Below are 19,770 nucleotides of genomic sequence, written 5' to 3' on the forward strand. Positions count from 1 at the left end.
TTTTGTTCTGTTGTCCTTTTTTTGTATTCTCTAAGAATTTCAGTATCCTATAACTCTTTTTGTACCTAGGAGCTAAAGACCAGCATTTTGTCTCTTGCTACACAAATTCTGACAGGATGTGATGAAGTCTTAGAAATGCTGCAACAAGTCACTACAGCACTAATAAACAGTGACATTTCTGATAGAGAGCAAAGGTAAGACAAGTATGAGTGTGTTAACTTGAAAACAGTAAACTGTTGCTTTTTGTTGCTCATTGTACAAGCACAGTTAGCATTACTTATTCTTTATAACTTCATAGTTGAGCTTTGAATGTATAGGAACTGTTTCTTACTATAGCATTTGCTTAGCACTTATCTTTTGGAGAATTTAGAATCTGACTCTCCATGTCAGTACTACTAGCCTGATAATCTGTAGAAACTCTTCAAATTGGTAAGGCTTTAGTCAGTTACAATGGTATTTAGGAGCAGAATAACTGGAAACAATCTGTAGTTCGTCAACTGGGAATATTCCTATAAGCTAAGGCAATTTTTTTTTTTTTTTAAATTACTGACTATTACAACTGTAGTAGCTGGACTAGATATTTTATCTGTGACAAGTCTTGGATGTTGTTATAATATCCTGCATGTTTCATCAGATAGCGTCACCTTGCCCTTCCCTGTTTCCCCTCCACTTAAAAATATATGTTGGGAATGGGATGTAAACAAAAGCTGTGAACCTTTTCTCTAGTTAAACAAACACCTCCATCTCCCAGTTGTGTTTCAGGTTTCGTTTCTAGGCTTTTCTGTGCCTGCAAGATTAGTTTTGTTTATTGACAATACACAATTCCTTTGAGGTGTTTTCAGATGGGTTTCATTCTCAAATACATTTTTATAGATACAGATTCTTTTAAAGTACTTTGAGCTACGTGTGCCAGCAGCCTGATACTGAACAAATACATTTATGTTTGATGTGGACTTTCATCCCATGCCCATGGGAGCTTATAATTTTCAAAGTAATTATTAAACTCTTGATTTACTGTCTTCTGGTCTATCATTGTTTAGTAAGAAGTGACAGCAAAGACTAGGACAAAATTTGGAGAATTTGTAATATTTTCAAGATACTAAGTTTTTGTGTTTTTTTTTAAATATAATGCAAATGTTCTCTGCTGAATTTTGAATTGCCTACTTATGCAGTCTGTTATAAGATCAAACAGATGACTAAAAATAGTAGTGATACTGTATGAAAATAGTTGTTACTGTGTGAACCTTGACTCTCCTTACAGGTTAAAAGGTCTGGAGCAAATTACGAAGGCTACTATGCTTGGTCATCTGCTTCCCGTCCTACTGACATCTCTGATGCATCCAAATTTGCAGACTCTGACTATGGCTGATGCCTTGATGCCTCAGCTGGTGCAGCTGGTTCTTTACACAAGCCAGGTACGGTCTTTGTGTCAGCAGATGTCTACAAAGGAAAAAAGATGTGGCATGCATGTTCTGAAATGCTGTAGATCTTGGTCAACTTTCTGCAGTAAGTGATCCACAGATCATAGTTTAAGAATTGCTCAACAGCTACAAAACCTGATAATGCTGAATATGAAATTTGACTTGGTACAACAGCTACTAAGTAATGATTTGTCAATAACAACATACAGTGTGATTGTTAATATATTTCAAGAGTGAGATCTTAAAATGATTTACTGTTTGCATGTTTCTAACATGGTGTATTTTGTGCCACAGACTGCACTGCTGCTTAAAACTCAGTCTCCGATTTTCTCAGAACTGAACAGTTCCCCCAGTGGTGCATCAGAACAGAAAGGGAAGCTGTTACCTGATGAGAGGTGATTTTCTTTACATTTGGGTCTTTTCATGGGATAAAATATCTTAGCTGTAACGTTCACTTGACCATTGCTGTGGGATAAATCTTAAAGCAGCTATCTTTTTTCTTTCTTTTTTTTTTTTAAAGGCAAAGCTGTAATGGTTTCTAAGGCTGTCTTAGAGATATATAAACCTTTACAAAAGGCAATTAGTTCTAATATTTTTTTGCTTATAGAGTTAAATGATTAATATCTTGAGGTTGTTTGCACAGGGTATGATTTGTTTTGTTTTTTCCCCTCACCTCAAGCATTAGGAAGTAATTCTAAATGTTCCTTTTAGAATAAATTAGGCTAAGGAAGACCATCATGAGAATATGTAAATTGCTCTGGCAGCATGAGATACAGTATTAAAGCCATTGGAAAGATATTAAATGGTTTCATTGACATAGAGAAATATAAGGATTTTAAGTCCTGCATTTAAATCCTATGTCTCAGCTCAAAGTTATACAGCTTCTGCTTAGAAACAGAAACATGCAGCTAAATGAAATAAAAAATGCTTATCATAGCTATTTGCAGTGTTGCAGAATTTGTAGTATTAAACAACTTGTGATAATGTCTAATATACCATGTGAAAACTCTGAAGAATTTATTTTCAATCCTCCTCCAAATTATAAGCTTCAGTGAAATATTAGGCATATTGGTTTATGACAGTATAATCGGTTTTGGGTGCTGTCCCAGGAGGGAAGGTTTTTTATGCTACCAATTGTATGATAGAATCTCTATATAGTACCATTTACTTTTTTATGGTGCTACTTAGGTTGTTTACCATAATTTGGAAGTTGGAAAGCATAGGGAAAAGCTCAGGTTAGGGATTGGCATAGTTATTTCTAATGCACAGAGTTCATGCTATTTAAGTTCTGCATGTTCCCTCAATACAGTCATGCCTAAACTGAGGAGTCAATACCTTGTGTCACTGTGTATCAACACTGAGAGGTGATTTTAAGAACTTTATAGTTTGGTGTCTGAATACATAGTAGAAATCTGTGTGCTGAATTTTAGGACTAATTTTTCACTGTTATTTTAGAATGCTGGAAGAGAAAGAAGAACCAGGGTTTCTTACGGGTTTGAAGATCCCTGCTCCCTGGGCTGCTGGGAAGACTGTAGAAACAGTTCATCCTGTCAGGGATAACTATAAATTTAAAGAAACTGTACATATTCCAGGAGCCCGCTGTTTATATCTTAGATTTGACAACAGATGTTCTTCACAGTATGATTATGATAAGGTAAGCAAGGGCCAATTCAGAAATTCTTTCTTTTGTATATATTTCTGTCAGCAGCACTTCTCATTTTCATCTTTTTCTGCCCCTTGTCTTTCATTGCACCTGATTTCCAGTGATGAGAATAACGCAGGAGGTTTTTATTGATAGGGGCTTATTAGTGTACACTGTAATGTCACAGTCTACTTACTTCAAGGCTGTAAAATACAGGGATGCAGAGAGGTTATTTCTTGTGTAGCACAAGTGTGAATAACTTTTCAAAAGAATTCTTGAGTTTCATCTTAAGACTAGACTTAGCTAAGTGATGGAAAACGTACAAAGAGTCGTTGACCTGAAAAGGCAGGAAGATAAATGGTTCATGTTTAATTTCTATTACTCTTGAAGAAACAATCCAAAAAGAGTATATGCTTAACTCTTCTTGTGTATTGTTTCAGAACATAATATCCAGTGATTCTTTCAATGTTTAAAACCTATCAGTTTTGAGGATCTTTCGTTAACAGTTAGGCTCTTTAATTAGGAAGTTTCCTCAAAAGATGTCAGAAGTAGTGGTGGTTGTGAAATAGGAGAACTGGTTGGCTCCAGAGGTGTGGGGTTTGGGGGCGGAAGGAGTTGTTTTGTTTTTTTGCCCCCCTCAGATATTCATACCAACTCTTCAATTTTTTTTTTTTAAGTTCATTTCATGATGGCTCAGATTGTCAGAGTTTGACTTCCTCCTCATTTTTGCTGTTGTTCAGCTTTCCTTATTTCTCAAATGTGTAGATCAGCACAGTTTGTTTAAACTGGGCAGAACTGGAAAGGTTACTTTTTTCCCCTGATGATATATGGCTTGTTTACATGGATTAATATGAACAAGTATTTTCAGTTTCAAGAACACGACTAATAGCACTTAATTTACTTTGTATGATCAGAGAGCTACTTGTGCTGCTTACTAATTGTTGCCATATATTCTTTGACATAGAGCACATCCTCTATGTGTGTGATACTCACTCCCATTAGTTATTTATAAGAGTCTTTAATATTAATGTCACCCATTACTGGTTAAACTCCTCCAGAAAACTTTGGGCCTCATCATGTTCCCACTGAAGTCACTGACAAAGTATTAACTTTGATGCGAGCAGGATCAATCAATTTGTTAGTAGAGAAGTGGTATGTTCTAGTTAGCTCAGCATGAGGACTGGAAGTTAGGATTCCTCCTGACTTCAGCTCCCAGTTCCACTGCTGACTTGCTGTGTGACCTCAGGGGCAAGTCACTCAATTTCCTCTCTGCCTCAGTTTCCCCATCTGTAAAATGGGGATAATAATACTTGCCTACTCACCTCACAGGGCTGTTGTGAGGATTTGTTAATGTTGATAAAGCGCTTTGAAAATATAAAGCGCGGTGGAAGTGCTAAGTATTATTATTATTATTAGATTTTCTTGTTTTTCTCTTACAGTCTAACAGTGTATTTTATGTTTTGAAGTTGGTGATCTATGCTGGTCCTAACACAAACAGTAGGAAGGTTGCTGAGTATGGAGGCAATACACTGGGATATGGCAGCCGTAGTGTCTTAGGAACTGGTTGGCCGAAAGACTTAGTAAAGGTACAGTATTATAATCCAACAATATTTCACATAGAAAAATCCCCTTTGGAAACCATGTCAAGTCCATTTTAACCCTTATAGCAATGAAGTCCAAGCTTTTAAGTGTACGGTTATCCATGATGAGATCATTTAAGTGGGCTGTTATGTCCTTGAGGAATAATAACTTTAAACTCAAGTGTATGTTATGTGTGGTGCTTCTCTTTGAGCTTATCTTGTTTTGTTATGTCTTACTGGAATTCATTATTGGTATGTTTCAGTCCTGGAGTCTCTAATGGCACTACTGTTCTCATAAGTATTTCTTCCTAGGAGAAATTCTTGCACAGTCTGAGGCTGTGCATATTTTTCTTAAGGTCCATGGGCATGACTGCATTTTTTTAACAGTAATCCACAAATATAACAAGTAGTAAATGTAGCAACTTTCCAGCCATTTGTGTTGGGTTTTAAAATTTAATTGGATGCTTTTGGCAGTAAAGCTAAGACAGAAAAATCACTCAAACTTCTTGAAACTTCAGTATTTCAAGAATTTTGCAGTACATTCCTTCAGATTGTATGCAGTATGATTTTTTTTTTCTTATGTGTTTGTGCTGCTACATTGTCCCACACTAAAACTGGGCTTATACACGTAACAAAAAATAATTTCAAAAAGAAAAACAAGAAGTAATAAACTTGGAAGCAATTTCAGACAAGCACTCCATTGTTCGCAATTAATGAAATTTCATTGATTTTTTTTTTTTTCAGACATAGATTTTTATGCTGCTCTTTTAGCAAACTCTTCTATTAATGTGTTGACATTCTTCTTCTTGAAGAGCTTGTCTGTATTCCTTCAGGAAGATAACTGTTGATTATTGCATGGTTTCTTGCAGACAAATAATGAGAGCGTTTTGATGAAAATCAAGGCCGAGTAACACAGTCTGATAAATTCTACTTTTGATTCTACAACTACGGTGGTGTTTGTTTTTTATTTTACTATCGTTAGCCAGCAGCAAAATTAAAATTAAAATCAAATTGTCCACTAAAAGATATGTTTAGAAAAAGGGAAGAATCTTAAATCAGAGTATATAATTGGAGATAAAAATAATACTTAGATAACTGTCATTAAAAACAAGCCACATTTATGAAAAGCCTGTTTGTTTGCCTCAATTCTTAAACCTATCTTCTTTTTTTTTCCCCCCTCCCCCCTCCTCCCCATCAAAATTTTAAGGTGGAAGGAGATACAGTCACCTTCTCCTTTGAAATGCGGAGTGGTCGTGAGCACAACACTCCAGACAAAGCTATGTGGGGCTTTGCTTGCACTGTTCGAGCACAGGTACTCAAACATGACAGATTCCATGGGATAGGTTCAGCTTCAGTTTATCTTCTGTCTGTTACGCACTTCAGATCGAATAGAAATGTACTTCAAAGTTGGAAGTTAACATCTGAAATTTAAAACAGTAATAGCTTGCTTATTTTGGCACTAAGACAAATCATCTTTTTACAATGTAAAGGACCTAAGTTTTAGACGTTTGGCTTCCTTAGCTAGAGATACCCTGTGGTATGGTCTTGTAGCATGCTTAGGGTTTTATGAAGATAGTTATTACCAAATATGTCTTCTCTATCTCTTGTCATTGGCACTGGGCTTGGATGAAGTCACTTTAATATCTCTTGCTGCTTGTAGGATTTCTTTGGAGAGATGGGTATCTTTTAACAACCTGGAAATTGGAGATTTAATGAGGGAATAATGATTCCAGCCTATAAAGAAGAGAGGGGAGGGAGGCTGGGATCAAACAAAAGGAAACTTGAATCCCACTACCAGGAAGCTAGGACTAGGCCTGTGAGATGACAGATCTGGAGGCCAAAGAATGACTGAACCAAAAATAACTTTACCTTTTCTTTTCTTTATTGGTTCAGGAAAATAATGTTTAAATCCTTTGTTTCTTGTCTTAACTCGTTCTTATATATTGCTTTGAATAGTTAAGCATTTTTTCAGTATACCTCTGCATAAGAGACATGATTGATAGATATATATCTATATATTTTTTATATAAGATTATATATAAAAATATAAAATCTCCTATCTTGAAATATGTTGGGGAAGAACTTAATGGTTGGTTGATTAGTGCAACTTATCACTATTCCTACTACAGGAGTCTTCAGAGGATGTGTCAGGAGGCTTGCCATTCTTAGTTGACCTGGCACTTGGCCTTTCTGTGTTAGCTTGTTCTATGCTGCGAATATTATACAATGGACCGGAAATTACCAAAGATGAAGAAACCTGTCAAGAGCTCTTAAGATCTAAACTATTACAAAGGTAAAAAAAAAAAAATCTTTGATCCGAGTTCCCATGTGGGTTTTTTCCTGAGGGAAAGTGATTTTTGTAGTTGTGCTCAAATCTCATGTTTTAAGGTGATGTTTTGATAATTTTTCCTGCAGAGTTTGTTCAGCAGTTCTGTGTTGCCTAAAACTAAGGGAATATTCTCTAGAATAGAGGTGTTCCTTAGAGTAAGTAGAGAAGGATTGAGCTATGCTTGGTACAAGCCACACTTGACATATTAATATGTAGTCTGTCTTTGTAATGTGTTGTTGACTAATGTGTCTTTCTGAATGAGAGGGGAGAGTTAGGGGGGAAAAAAGAAAACCAGACCTTTGCATCTGTTTTTATTTATTTTTCCAGGTGCCAGTGGCAGGTGGAAGCTAATGGTGTAATATCTCCAGCCCTTACACCAAGTCCTTCTCCATTGCCTCTTACTATAGATGAAGACAGAGAATTTACGTATCCTTCTGATGTTCTAGTGCCTCCCGTTGGACACTATTTTGATCTGCCTAGGATTAGGCTGCCTCCAGGAATCATGATAAAACTCAGGGAAATTTCTGGACGTGCTCGGCCTCAATTTAGACCTAGTATAAAGTAAGTAGCCATTGTCTTGCTCTGTTTTTCTAACCTGACTTTTATTTTTTTTAAATGCTTGATGCCAAAGTGAGCGAGCTAAAAAAGCAATGGTAAGGATGCGGCATGCCTGTCATGTATGATGGTATGCATTTAATATTCTGTAAATACTTGTTTGTGAATGCAGCATCTAGTGAATTGTAAATATGAATTGTCAAAGTTTGTCTGTTATTCTTGCTTAATCAGTTTGGCTTTACCTATAACCCTAGGGAAGTGATTCAGCCAGAAGTTATGGAGGAGATGGTAGTTTCATGTGTGATTAAACATTTGAATTTGGTTGATGCACTCCAGTCCCTGATAAATTTCCAGTATCAGGAAGAACATGCCGAAGAATATGATCTACTTTGTAAAATTATGGGAGAGACCTTTAAGAAGCTAAATGCCATGGAGAGGCAACTGCAGGTAAAAATAAAATTACACAGAAACTAGAAGGCTTTTTTTGAGAATAAAGGTGTATTAACAGCATTTTAGAAACAGAAATACAAAATGTACTCAGATTTCTTCTTTTAAGATCTCTTTTACTCTTTAAGATGAACAACTGCAATAAGCGTTATTTTTTGTCTCTTTATTAGAGTGTGGCTGAGCTGGAGCAGAAATGGCAGAATGAGGTAGATGACGCCATGCATGGGAAGCTGGAGAACAATGTCCCATTCTTTTATGATTATCACTTCAATGAGGTAAGCATTGTGGCTGCTGTGTGTGCTCATGCTTCACGCTGCTCTCTCAATACATGTTCATCCTTTTCCTTCACTTTGTTTAGAGCAAGATGAAAGAACTAGAACTTCTGTGTTCAATGAAAGAAGTTTCTTTTGATGGAAGTGATCTTGAGAATGTGGTCCTGGCATTAAGGTTAGTAGCTGACTGTGGAGCGTACCATTTAGGCAAGGTACTCAAAAGATAGGCAACTTTAAGCAGCTGTGGAATTTGTGAGTTCCAAAAGTAGGTATGCAGGGTTACAGTTGCATACGTGCATAAACACTTATTGAAGTAGGCACTTGAATTTCATTGCACCCTGTGATACTTAATGATGTAAAACAGAAGCTGGCACTAAATGTTTTGAAAACACTTTACGTCTAATTTCATTAAAGGCTGATAGAGCTTTAGAAAGAAAACAGCAGGAACATTCAGATGAACTTCTAACCAGGGATGCAAATACTTTAAAACTTAATTTTCCTGTCTGTCTAGCAATAGCTGATGAAATTCTTAGAAAAATTTGTGCTAAATATATTAATATTAGCACCTACAGCTACTAGTACTTACTAACAAATCACTTGGTTATTTATTTTTTTTTTCTGCTTTCCACTTTATTGGCATAGAATAGTTTGATGCTATATGTCTTCTTTAAAATAACCTTTCTCACAGTAACACTTTATTTCAGAAGGCATTAACACATAATTGATTTTTTGCTTCTTTTATGTTTCATAATCTTAGGGAGAAGTTCTTTCAAGAGGTGAATTCACTGATACAGAAGACCTCTCATCCCCTAGCAAAAACAAAAACATTAGTTAAGAGCTTGATGAACAGAGCAGAGCTGTTATTACATGTCACTATTGCAGCACAGTCTGGTATCACAAGAAGTATATCTGGTACCCCTGCAGAGACTCCAGGTATATATCTAATTACCAGCATTGTACTTACTTTTTTTTTTTCCCCCTAAAGATATAATTTATTCCTTTTCTCTTACTTTCCCTCTTTCACTTAAATTAAAATTAAGCCTTTTTTTTTTTACTATTTCAAATTAAATAAATTCTTTTACAGTATATGAAGTTGAGTCCTTGTTTTCTGATTGCCATAATGATGGTAAATTAAGGTCTGAGTAATAATATGTGGAATTTAAAGTTTAGTCTTCTGAATTATTGGGAGAGAGATGCTTAACCTAATCAAAACAAAACTAACTTGAAACAATACCTGAAAACAGGAAAGTCCTCAGAACTGAGTGGCAGGTTCTTGCTTAGACTGTGTTTTCCCCATCCTATGTTATAGCTTTCACTGGAATGTCCACAGTGATTTTAAAAACAGTTTGTAAATAACCTCCTACACCAGGAGTGACATTCTTTCATATTGTATAATATTGCAGCCTGTAAATCAGCATCTGAAACAAAAGTGATATCTCACGCAGTCCGCCAGCCTGTCTTCCTTCGCAGCATGTCAGCACCATCTGACTTAGAAATGATTGGTAATGAAGATATCGAGTTTGCTAGATCAAGTCAAAGGTATACAAGGGTTTATTTCACTGAGCTGCTTTACAATAATGTGGCCTATGTTGTTAAAATTGTCAAACTTTGCAAGCATAGCACTCTTTTTTTTCATTGTATCAATTTACTGCTTCCACGTGTAATTATCCTATATTCTCATAGGCGACGCCATGTTACCAGCCATAGAAGTAGCTCTTTCACTCTTCTCCAGTCACTGACTATCGAGGATAGCAGAGATAAACCCACATACAGTGTCTTACTGGGGCAACTGTTTGCTTTCATTGGAACAAATCCTGACCAAGCGGTATGTCATTTAAAATGTGCTAAATTGTTATATTTTCAAATTCACACTTTCACAAAGAAGGGAGGTGTCTGGCTTGTGTCTCATTAACAAAAACAAACAAAATCTCGTAGGTATCCAGCAGCAGTTTTCTGCTAGCTGCTCAGACAAGGTGGCGTCGTGGGAATACAAGGAAGCAAGCCCTAGTGCATATGAGAGAGTTGCTGACGGCAGCTGTTCGGGTTGGTGGTGTGACGCATCTTGTAGGCCCAGTGACCATGGTACTTCAGGGAGGACCAAGGTTTGTTTATTTCTCTGAAAATAATTAAATGTTTCAGTCTCTGTAGAAGATAAATTGCTTTGTGCAAAGAAAAACCATGAGAAGTGACTAGCCATGAGGGCTCAAGTTTGCAGAACAAAGCTTGCGACAACCACTTTTATTGGCCCTTGTGGGGTAAAAAGGCAGAAACTTCTAAGAAATGCTTTTATTTGGCAGTAGATGAAATTTCCTTTCAAACTGAGACGACGTGTCCACAGTTATGTATATAGGGTATCTTGCTCTCCTGACTTAATTCTAAACTCATGTTAATGAGGTATTAGTGGTAGATTTAGCTGATACTAGTACTGTCATCTAAATTTGATAAATTTTTTTGTCTGAAACCAGGACAGTTTTGTAAGCATTTTGTTTGTAGTCAGACTTCAATCATGTCTGAGGTAAAAATACCATACTATCTTGTTTACATATGTTTCATACTAAAACATTAAGTGACTTGCAGTTTTGCTTCTAAATCTTCCTTGAGTAATTCTTAATATGTACTGGTTATTATTTTTTTGAAGCTATATTTGGAAGTTTGTTCATTTTATTTAATCTAGAAAGCCTACCATTTCAAATATCTAATTACCAACAGAATTGAAGAGCTCACGTGTGGCGGGATGGTGGAACAAGTCCAGGAAGCTTTTGGAGAGACTATGACGTCTGTGGTCTCGCTGTGTGCTCGCTACCCTATTGCTTGTGCAAACAGCATTGGCCTTCTATGCACTATACCTTACACAAGGTATGAAAGTATTTTTCTCAGAAAGGGAAGGAGGGCATCCACAGCTGTGCTTATTAGGTTTTGCCTTAAGGAGAAGCATTATATAGTATACATATACTCCCTTTCCTGTTAAATTTTCTCAGAATACAGAATTTCATCTGGGGAGGACAAGGGAGAGACAAAACCATCTTTCTGCAAAGTGAAGTGCTTAATTGCTTATTTAACAAGTTCTGGATTTTCATTTTGTCTGTTCTTAGTGACTGAAAAGTTACTTAAGTAAAATCTGGATTTCTCTTCTCATACAGGAGTGAAGAGAAGTGTTTGGTACGTAGTGGCCTGGTACAACTTATGGACCGGCTTTGCAGTTTAAGCAGCCAGACAGAATCCAGTTCAAATGAAAAACAGACTAAGAAACAGAAGGTGGCCACCATGGCTTGGGCTGCCTTCCAGGTGCTAGCCAATCGGTGTGTCGAATGGGAGAAAGAAGAAGGTAGGAACACTGCCAACTATATTTCTACTGTGCACTTTAGAATTGCACTAGTGCCTGAGAAGTGGCATAAATGTATTAAAATAGGGCATTCGCTCACCATGACCTCAGTCCTGTTTGGGTTCATTAGAACACACAAGTGGATACAAAAATAAGTTGATTTTCCTCTTGTTGGGGTTTTTTTTGTTTTGGTGTTTTTTTTGTTTGGTTTGGTTTTTTTATTCTAGCTTTTCCTCCTCATGGGAGTGTTTATGTTGCACGTAATTTCAGGTCTGCCACTTGGTTCTGCCTAGACATAACCATATAACCAGGAGACCCTGAGTGATCACCTATGCATTTCTCCTGTGTTAGGAATCACCCATAACATACATAAACTTATAGACACGTGGCTATTGGCTAATGGAACACAGATGTTGTCTCAGGTTTTCTTTTTAATTAAAGACATTTTATATACAAATGTTTTGCTATAGCAAAACAAAAAATATTTTTTACTATTTTCAGTTTACGTGTAAGGAATTTGTGGACGTGTACATTCATTTTTGTTAATTACAATTGTGTATTCTTGCATTACTCTTAAAGGTGGCTCAACAGAAGCTGTTCACTCTGGTCTGGCTCGTCAGGTCTCCAGCCTTCTTACCAACCACCTCGCACGAGCTACGGAGTGTTGTGGTAATCAAGCTGCAGGAAATGATGCACTTCAAGATGTTCTCAGTCTTCTTAATGACCTGTCAAGGTACTAGGCCTTTGTCTCTGGAGTATTTTTTCCTATGTATGAAAGCAGGTGGGGGTTCTTTTGGGGTTTTTGGGTTTTTTTTTTTTACAATAGTGAAGGTAAGATAACTTTCAAAACCATTCTAAAACTTGATTGTAAACTGACACTTAATGTTAGCGTTTAATTAGTGCTATCAGGTTATGTAAGAATTGTTGCAGATAAGTTTTGTCGCATGCTGAAATTTTTTTAAATTACATCTTGAAAACAAATGACTTTATTATTTACAAGAGCATCATCAAACTTTTTTTTTTTTCAAATGGCAGTTACCTGTTTTTTTCCCTTTCAGGAGTCACATAGGTAAAGCAATCCTGAGTCAGCCAGCCTGTGTGTCCAAGCTTCTGTCACTTCTCTTGGATCAGCGTCCTTCTCCAAAGTTGGTCCTTATAATCCTCCAGTTGTGTCGTGCTGCACTGCCTCTCATGAGTGTTGAGGACTGTGGAAATGTGGAATTGCCTCCTTGGAGTTACTCTGTACCCTCTCTGAACAGTGAACAGGATGATCCCAGTGACCCAGCCTCCAAGATTGCCTCTCTGCTTTTGGCAAAGCTGGCGGATTATGTAGTACCAGGTACCAGCATCTTTTTGGTGTCATGCTTATTTGAGAAATTGCCAAGCAAGTCATGTTTGTGCAACAAGCTTTTGTATTGACAGAAAGCTCAAGCAGGAAAAGTTATGTGATATGTCAGTGTTGAAAGATAAGATACTTCTGTGACTTCCCATCTGCCTCTTGATTTAACTGTTCTTGGGCTAAGGTGTGTGTGTCAGTGATGTTTTAGATGCATCTCAGGTGTGTTAGCATTAGTTTCAAGGGCAAGAAAGCTTGTTGATGGAGCTCATGGTTGTGTGGTTTTCTTTGTTTTGGTTTTTTCCTTTCTACTTCAAGGATGCCAGACGGTTCTTTCTCCAACTGCCTGTGAGCCAGATACTACTTTGGCAAAAGCCAGCCCTAAAAATTCCATAAAAGGTGATAAAGATCCTGGAGAAGAAAGCGAGGCAGTAGATGGTAAACTTTCTATTTTTATTCATAAACGGGAAGACCAGTCATCCCATGAAGTCCTTCAGCCATTACTAAGGTAATCTTAACTCACAGGATTGGAATTAGCAACCAATTTCGTCAATTCCATTTCTCTTATTTTTTTAGTGCTACAGCTTTAGAAAAATGCATCCTAGACATAATAGTAAATGGGAAAGCAAAACGTCTTCCCAATTTGTTGTATTTACTGGCAAAATAATAAGGTAATGCAAAAAATGGTTTATAGGGCTGATGCTTGGCATACTGTTACCTGAAAAAAATGCATACCACTATACTGAATTTGTGGTGAGGCAGCAGCAGAAAGAATCTAAACCCCAATGCTTGCTGGACTTGTCTGTTTTATAGAAGACTATTTAGCAATGATGAGAGCAGCAAAGCTGAAACAAGGCAGAGTATAGAGATGCATAAAAGGAGGAGGGGGAAGTGAAGTGTGAAGTTTTGGTTTTGCCTTGCTTACAAGCCATGTAAGCCACTAGCAAAGGAACATAAAAACATCTCAATCTGTCTGAAAACAATCACATGAAAAATGAGCTACTTAAATGATGCTCCATCAGAAAAATTGAATGTATCTTGTTATAGTATTACAGACTTCGTAGGACTAACAAAGAGAACTATCAAAGCAAAATGGCTTTAAAAGCATTGCTTTTAATAATGCATATGCTGGATAATAATTTGCTATTACAGCTTCTTTAGTATTCTTAGTACCCACCTGGATTTTGAGATCTCTGAATGTCAAACAGCCAACATCATCACCTCTTACATTTTGTACTACTTGTTTCCTCTTCCCCCACTCCAAGTTGGTTTTGAACCCGTACCCTAAAAATGATGCTAAAAGCTACAGCTCTTGGGGGTTCTTAGGTGAAAGATTAACTCAGAGCCCTCGGGCATTTGTGTTCAGTACAAGCCAATTTCACGATGCTTCTTTTTGAGGAGGGAAGGGTTAAATTGCTATGCAAATAACTACATTCAATAGTATTAAATTCCTTGTTTAAATTACAGTGCAATTGAGTATGTTCTTAACTATCAAGTATTTCTATTACTGTTGAGCAATTCAGTTGCAAGGGTTGCTTTCAAATAATTTAAAAACACACATAATATATTAAATTGGGCTGTATAGTTCAGCTATTTTTTCTACCAATGAAAACAAAGCTAATGTGTTTTGTTTTCACTTTAATAGTAGCTCAGAAGGTCGTCCATTCCGACTAGGAACTGGAGCCAATATGGAGAAAGTGGTGAAAATGGATCGAGACATGACAAAAGTAAGAAAAGCAACAACTAAAGAATTATTCAACAACATAAAAATTGGTGGCCAGTCAGAATTCTTGTTTTTTGCTGATGTTAAATCCCCTTTGTTAAATGTTGTTTAATTTACAGAACTGTTCAGAAAGATAACTTTACAATGTTAGTATTATATAGTTATTGATGTAAATACAGGGGTAAATGATGAAGAATAATTTCAGCTAATGCTTCCTCCAACCTTTGTAGGTCATGTTTAAGCCCCTTTAATATTATCTTTCCTGAAGCATTTAATGCACGTTGATAGTACAAATTTTAAACCACATATTTAAATTAAATTTTCCCATATATTTTCAGACACGTTCTTGAGTATTTGCATCAGAAATACTCATGTGTGGCTTTTTGATCAGAGAAGAGAAACTATATGGTTAAGCTAAGAATGGAACATTGATCTCTGATCTCTTTATAGATGAGAAAAAGGAACAGAAAGAATTTGTCTTATGACTGTGACTAATACCTACACAGGAGGATGTTTTTGATGTGTTCTCAGTACTTTTACATATGCAGAGGGAGGAGAGTTAAATGCATCACATAGGGTGGCCAAATAGAGCTAACATTAGTAGTTGGCTTACATGGCAATTTTATTTTCAGAGTGGCTGCTGTGAAGTTATTACAGAAGAAGCTGCTGCAGCTCTTCGAAAGGCAACTAAGTGGGCACAGTCTGGTCTAATAGTTAGTGTTGGGCCACCCATAGAAACTGTCAATCCAGAAACTACTAGCGGATTGTCCACTGGGGACAAAAAGAAGACTGCACAAACCTCTATTTGCAGAGAGAGGAATTCTGAGCTTGCCAGGTAGGTCACTCTGTTTCTGTAGTTAGAATCTAGATTCTGCTTTTCTGTGTACCAGTATTTGTAGTGCTCTAGAAAATAATCTGGGTATTCATAAAATTCCCTTTTTTGTGCTCTGTATTGTTGTTGACAACTGAAGCTTCTTTTCCTTCTCTTGTTTTGAAATCAATGGGCAAATTGCTTTCTTCTTCTGTATAGGACGGATCCTGTGAGGCCATTCATTAGTGGTCATGTTGCAAACAGCATGGCAGCAGAGGTGATTGCTTTGCTACATAGCTTGTTGATGGCACCAGAATCAAATGCAGCTCAGATATGGACAACAACTGCTGAAAAAGTAAGCAAACAGAAGATTAAGTATCAAATTCTACACCAAGCATCTATTGAGTAGTTAAGAGAACTTAATTATTAGGAATTTCCTAAGCTATTCCTTTCCCATTTATTACTTCTAACACTTCAAACCAGGATGTGTAACTGCATAGAAGCAGCCCTTTCTGGTAGGTGGCATCTATCTGACCTCTTAGGGTGGAATGAATAAATCAAAAATTATCCAGCATTAGAGAATGCGTTGTCATTCTGTAATTCACCTGTCATTCTTTTCAGTAATTAATAATGCCGTTCGTTTAGGGAGTTATCTTGCGTTTGTCGGGTAGTTATTCTACCTTTGCTGTTCCATCCTCTTTGCCATGACCTCTGAGCATCTAAAGTGTTGGCTGGAAAGTATACCACATTGCTTGTATGTTCCTCTGAATCCTGTAGCACCTAATCTGTTGCTTAGGCTAAGTCTTTGAGCGAAGACTTTTGCTAAGATTATATATGTAACTCTGTGATTCTAAAAGTTATTAGGGAATGGAGCCAGCTTTGATGGTGTTCACACTTCAGAGAACTTAGAATATTCTGAGTTATATAATTCTCTTCAAGAACAAAAATAATTCTTCTGAGACTGTGTGTGGGCTGGAGGCTTGGGGTGTTGGTTTTTGTTTGAATTGTGCTTTGAAGTCATTCTCTGGTATTTTTGCTTCTGTCTTCAGGTTCTGTCTCGGGCTCTGATGTACATTCCACAACTTGGGAAATATGCAGAGAGTATTTTGGAGAATGGGAGTAGCAGTGGAAGGAAACTTGCTAAACTTCAAAGAATTGCTCGGCAGGCAGTAGCTGCCCTTTGTGCTCTGGGTGGCTTTAAGGAGACGATTAAAATAGGTTCTGAAGTTCAGGTAATTCAGCGCCATTCACATTTTATATCTTAAATGAGAATTGGTGCTTTTGACGATGTTTTGCTGTGTTGGCATACTTGCGAAGCAGTGTGCAGATTGCCTGCGACTGTGAGGCAGTTTCAATAACACTTGTGGAGACTGCTATTGTGTGTTATTCCTGTTTCCTGAAATACCCAGCTCTAATTGTGTGTTGAGTTGGTCTGTGGTGGTAAACAGTGTTTCGTGTTTGTAAAGCCTTAAATCTTATGCAGGCCTTCTCTGGTTGTAGGTTTTAGGTAAAGGAATAGCAGGAAGCATTGGAGTTGTGGCGTCTATTAATGAACAAGAAGGTATAGCAACAGTCAAATTTCCACCTACCAGTATAGACAGTAGAAAGACTTCACAAGCATCAGACACATTAACTATTCCATTATCTAGGCTCTGTGTTCCAAGATCTGAGGTACGGTAGTTTTAAGAATCCAATATTAAGTATAATATCAATTATTTATATTTTTGTCACAGCATACTGGCAATTAATCTACAGCATGTAAAAAGTCTTTTTCATCTTTGATTAAATATTATTTGTAAAGTTTGCCTCATTATTTTAAACATATCTTAACAATATCTATATTTAAGTTCTCATTCAAGTAACATGGATATTCATCTTTTGGTGCTTAAAGATGTTCCATTGCATACTGTGTTGGTTTTTTGGGGTTTTGTTTCTGTTTTTTCTTTTTTTGACTGGTATTTGGTGCTGGTTTTGTGATAGTACAAAATGAGAATTAACTCCAGGTAATAAAACGCCCTCATTTCTTAGAAACTAACTACTTGAATTTAACTTTTTACCGTGCCCCCCCACCATCAGGCATTGCCTCTTCATAAACTGTCCATTACTGAGAAGGTAGTACAGGCAGTCCAGTCCATGTTGCTTCCTCAGGAGGGAAGTCTATCTATTCACACCTCACTTCCTGCAACAGGAGATGGCTCAACTCCAGTAATGGCAGTGGTCCGGCTTCTTGCTGAAATAAGAACCAGGTGAGTCGTTGGGTTTTACGCAGCACCTCAGTCTGTTTTGATACCGTACACAAATGTTCAAGAAAATTGCATGGGTTCTTGTTTTCTTCCTCTGTGGGTATTGACATACGACAGCAGGGGACAATGCAAAAATTCTTGTTTGCTTCCTTAAGAACGTTTAGTGTCTGGATGTTGTTAAAATGAGCACCAAAAATAAAGTGCCCCCTGTAACAGTGACAATGCATTGAGCAAATGCTTCATATGAGTAAATGTTATGAAGCAGGGGAAAGCTGTCATTGTGGAAGTTCCAATGGATAGCTAAGCAACCAGACAAAGAAATAGATCAGTCGGTGTGCTGTCTTTTAAAATAGTCTTGAATTCAACACATGTAAAGACAGCTTTGAATTCAGCGTACACTTTTGTAATGCTTTAAAATGTATTATTTTTCCATTAAGAGCATGCCTGGTGATGGCTCAGCTGTTAGAAGACAGCTCATTCTGTGAAGAATTCATTCAACAGTGTCCAGCTGCTGTAGAAGTTCTTAATTTGGTAGCGCAGGAGTGCAGCCCTGGTAGGTATTCAACATGTTCTTGCAGCTTCATTGTCATGTTCAGTTCAGAGACATAACAGCTTTTAAGATCACTTCAGTGTTTTGTCCTCCAGCTACTTAGAGTTTGATAGCTAGCACAGTACAGCATGCCTTGTCATAGCCGCAGAGCTGTTAACGTAAGAGTAGCTAATAATCAAACCAAATAATTTTAAACATTAGGCATAAAGTTTAGGCCAGCACATGATCATCCTATGCATCATAGAAGATGCAAGTCCTGAGACTAGCTCTGCTTCTGAACCCCTTCCACTTTTCTTGCTTTCAGTGTAACCTACTCTGTATTCCTTGACATTATCACTTATATGTTTTCTTTCTATGACCTTTTTCCTGTTTTTTACAGTGCTTTCTTATAGTCCTTATCTTTGAGCTCTTGATTTCCTTCCCTCTTGTTTAAGGATAAGCAGTGGGCCCAGCAGAAGTCTTAGTTCAAGGGCAAGTTTTAGGAACATGTCAGAGCCTTTCCTTGGAGGAAAAAGTGGCTGAAGTGAAGGATGTTAGGGTAGGAACCAAGTGGATTTCAGTATGATCCCCAGTGTAAAAGGGAGCGTACTGATTTTTTTACAATAGGCATAAATTCTTTTGACTTCCTGCTTTTGCTGGGTCATAAACTTGCTCACTAAAATGAACTTTATATCTTAATTAACAATGTCTTTGCTAACCAAATATAAATTAAACAGAGGAAAACAATTGTTTGTATAGATTTTGTCCTTAATTTTGTTGATTAGGTAAGTGTGACTATTTGATCAGATCTCTTAAAATGCAAATGTCATATTTGTTTCTATTTACCGGTATTAAGGTTGCATTGTTGGACTCAAGTAACTAGATTTGCTTGGAACCTCATGACTTCGTTTGGTTTGTTGTTACAGGGGAGAGGCTCCTTGTTGTAGAAATGCAGTGTGAAAGGTTACGAATGTTGTATCGTGACTGTGCTCGACCTCCCCCTCCTCCACTCCAAGCAGACAGAAGACAGGTGAGCACAGAAACAGTGCTGAGCCTTCTGCCCCTTGCAGATGAAGCCAGCCACTGAGTGCAGAGGGTCTGCCTGTGGTGTTGGACCCAAACTGGTTGGATTTTTACTGAAACATTTAATTTAATGTGAATTTCTGTAATGGGATGTGATTTGTTGAGATTGCAGTTGTGGTAGTTGCATGTGTTGTATTAAATGTGCACTTCATGAGAGAATGTGTCATTGGATTTCAGTAGATGACTGCAACTGTAATTGGTAGAATAAAATGCTCTGTTCCTGTTTGTAGCCCAAAGAAATCACTTGGAGCCCATCAAGAGTATTTCCCCCTGTGCGAGCATGCATGTTTTCATCACATCTCACAGCTGTGACCTTTTTGGCTGATCCTAGCGCAGGTGGGGGACTTCCTCGGGGCACATTTATCTATGCCACTTCACCAGTTCCAGTACAGGTAAGAACTCACAACTATACAACAGTTTGTGTCATTTAATATTCAATTGTGCGTGAAAAGAAAAAGAAAGAAAATGTTATATTTT

At 37.2% G+C, this 19,770-nt stretch overlaps 1 protein-coding gene across 7 annotated transcripts in view; it reads left to right on the forward strand.

The window, feature by feature from the left end:
- HECTD4 (HECT domain E3 ubiquitin protein ligase 4) overlaps positions 1 to 19,770 on the forward strand; it is an 80,351-nt gene that overhangs the window by 33,308 nt on the left and 27,273 nt on the right. For 5 of the 7 annotated variants that reach the window (XR_012045258.1, XR_012045259.1, XM_072880078.1 and 2 more), the window contains 29 exons: positions 70 to 194; positions 1,262 to 1,415; positions 1,716 to 1,816; positions 2,877 to 3,075; positions 4,503 to 4,649; positions 5,851 to 5,955; positions 6,773 to 6,936; positions 7,300 to 7,533; positions 7,782 to 7,974; positions 8,145 to 8,249; positions 8,333 to 8,421; positions 9,004 to 9,179; positions 9,650 to 9,785; positions 9,930 to 10,071; positions 10,182 to 10,348; positions 10,956 to 11,102; positions 11,387 to 11,571; positions 12,148 to 12,301; positions 12,627 to 12,907; positions 13,223 to 13,412; positions 14,550 to 14,631; positions 15,260 to 15,462; positions 15,658 to 15,793; positions 16,488 to 16,670; positions 16,939 to 17,109; positions 17,515 to 17,684; positions 18,119 to 18,234; positions 19,137 to 19,240; positions 19,524 to 19,685. Coding sequence is in view for 5 of the 7 variants with exons in the window: in XM_072880078.1 (XP_072736179.1) it covers positions 70 to 194; positions 1,262 to 1,415; positions 1,716 to 1,816; positions 2,877 to 3,075; positions 4,503 to 4,649; positions 5,851 to 5,955; positions 6,773 to 6,936; positions 7,300 to 7,533; positions 7,782 to 7,974; positions 8,145 to 8,249; positions 8,333 to 8,421; positions 9,004 to 9,179; positions 9,650 to 9,785; positions 9,930 to 10,071; positions 10,182 to 10,348; positions 10,956 to 11,102; positions 11,387 to 11,571; positions 12,148 to 12,301; positions 12,627 to 12,907; positions 13,223 to 13,412; positions 14,550 to 14,631; positions 15,260 to 15,462; positions 15,658 to 15,793; positions 16,488 to 16,670; positions 16,939 to 17,109; positions 17,515 to 17,684; positions 18,119 to 18,234; positions 19,137 to 19,240; positions 19,524 to 19,685 (4,521 nt within the window). In the remaining 2 variants the exon portion in view is untranslated. The remainder of the gene's footprint in view (positions 1 to 69; positions 195 to 1,261; positions 1,416 to 1,715; positions 1,817 to 2,876; positions 3,076 to 4,502; positions 4,650 to 5,850; positions 5,956 to 6,772; positions 6,937 to 7,299; positions 7,534 to 7,781; positions 7,975 to 8,144; positions 8,250 to 8,332; positions 8,422 to 9,003; positions 9,180 to 9,649; positions 9,786 to 9,929; positions 10,072 to 10,181; positions 10,349 to 10,955; positions 11,103 to 11,386; positions 11,572 to 12,147; positions 12,302 to 12,626; positions 12,908 to 13,222; positions 13,413 to 14,549; positions 14,632 to 15,259; positions 15,463 to 15,657; positions 15,794 to 16,487; positions 16,671 to 16,938; positions 17,110 to 17,514; positions 17,685 to 18,118; positions 18,235 to 19,136; positions 19,241 to 19,523; positions 19,686 to 19,770) is intronic. The other 2 variants (XM_072880080.1, XM_072880081.1) reach the window with 1 other exon arrangement.

This window comes from Ciconia boyciana, chromosome 15 (genome assembly GCF_034638445.1).
Source record: "Ciconia boyciana chromosome 15, ASM3463844v1, whole genome shotgun sequence".
Taxonomy (NCBI): Eukaryota; Metazoa; Chordata; class Aves; order Ciconiiformes; family Ciconiidae; genus Ciconia; species Ciconia boyciana.